Source organism: Echinops telfairi, unplaced genomic scaffold (assembly GCF_000313985.2).
Source record: "Echinops telfairi isolate 266 unplaced genomic scaffold, ASM31398v2 ScPeMD7_7424;HRSCAF=8462, whole genome shotgun sequence".
Lineage (NCBI taxonomy): Eukaryota > Metazoa > Chordata > Mammalia > Afrosoricida > Tenrecidae > Echinops > Echinops telfairi.
In genome coordinates, this window is record NW_022111324.1 from 87095152 (window position 1) to 87096850 (window position 1699).

The window sequence follows — 1699 nt, forward strand, 5'->3', positions numbered from 1 at the left end:
GGTGGGGGTGGGGTTGTGTTAGTCCAGGGGTAACAAATCATTATGCACTTGGTTGCTACCCAAGAGGTGGGAGGTTTGAGTGCCCCCAGAGGTACCCCGAAAGAAAGGCCTGGTGATTACCTCTGAAAAGTCAACCATTGGAGCAGAGTTCAGCTCTGACACCCATGGGGCTGCCCGGAGTTGAAGCTCAATTCTGTTAGGCTGAGCTGCCGACACAGCTTGCTCTGTGCGATAGGCGTCCTTTCTCGGCGGCTCCTATAGGAAGATGCTGAGGTCACCTTGAGCAGACAGGGGAGGCCACTGCTTGCTGAGCAGGGAGCGTTCCCCATTGGAACAATTCATGGGGGTAGTGTGGACTGGGACAGGATGCGAAGGGCCTTGTGCTTCAGGTGTGTGGAAGCAGTTGTGAAACTCACCACCTGCGACACTGTGTGCCGTGTCCAGCAAGCGGGGACAGTCATTGTTGGCGGGAAGGAGGCGTGAGCGGTAGGGCTGACTGCTAACTGTAAGGTTTGCACTCTTGTCTCTTTCCTCGCCCGCACCCCCCTCCGCCAGAGCCAGATGGAGTTCAGCATCTCCTCCTTGTCAGTCCAAGACCCGGGCAGCGCTGCACAGGTCCTCAAGGGCTCGCAGGGCAGCAAGCCCCCTGGCCCAGAGGCACTGGGGCCCGTGCGGAAGGAGGAGGAGGCTGCCTTCTGGAAGATCAATGCCGAGCGGTCCCGGGGCGAGGGGCCAGAGGCCGAGTTCCAGTCGCTGACCCCCAGCCAGATCAAGTCTATGGAGAAAGGGGAGAAGGTGGCCCCGGCCTGCCTTCGGCAGGAGCCTGCCCCTAAGGACAAGGAGGCCCAGGCTGAGCGGCCCGGGGGCCCTCGGCAGGAGCCACGCAACCTCTCTGGTGCGGTGGCCGAGCTTGAGAGACCCCTGCCTGTGCAGCTGCCCATCGCGCCGCCAAGGGAGGCCAGCCCCACTGAGCCTGCAAGGAAGCCACCCATCCCTGATGGCAACCAGGAGGACGTCTCGGGCCGGGCTCTGTTCTCGGAGTCGGAGCCTGCGCAGGTCAGTAGCACCTGCTAGACTAGCGGGACAAGAGGGCTCTTGCGACCGCCCTCCTCTCCCGGGCTCCTCCTCGGGCTGCTGTGAGCGCAGGAGCTGTGGGCTCCTTGTTAGCACTGCCCCTGGCAAGTGTGTCTCGGCATGTTGGGCTGCAAGAAGGGGTCAGGGGAGGAGGTGTGAGCAGGGCACTTTGGAGGAGAAAGCTAGTGGGTTGGTGGGTGATAGAATACTGGCTCGACTGGAAGACCCGGAGACTGACTGGCTTTTGGGTGTACAAGAGACAGTGGTGGCCTGCAGTGATGGGTTCCCAAGGGTACACACACCCCCCCTGCCAACAGAAAGAACTTGAGGGTGGAGGGGAAGGATTTAAAATTTGCTTCAGATGATGTTTCAGAGATTCCAGGTGATTTTCTGTAAACTGGGTGCAGAAGAAGTGGATAGGTGCTCACTCCCCACCGGGCAGGGGCAGGGGCAGGGGCAGGGGCAGGGGTCCCGGGAGGGAGTCGGATGACAATTGTTCATCTCATTGGATGGAGGGGAAGCAAAAGGCAAGGTCTGAGGGGTGTGAGAAGTCGCTGGGTGAGGAAAGAAGGCAAGATCACCCCCCTTTAAAAAAAAATCATTTTATTAAGGGCTCATACAACTC

At 59.7% G+C, this 1699-nt stretch overlaps 1 protein-coding gene across 1 annotated transcript in view; it reads left to right on the forward strand.

The window, feature by feature from the left end:
• Positions 1-1699, forward strand: part of CUNH1orf198 (chromosome unknown C1orf198 homolog) — a 32520-nt gene that overhangs the window by 28769 nt on the left and 2052 nt on the right. The window contains exon 3 of the mRNA XM_004712169.2: positions 556-1056. Within this exon, the coding sequence (XP_004712226.1) occupies positions 556-1056 (501 nt within the window). The remainder of the gene's footprint in view (positions 1-555; positions 1057-1699) is intronic.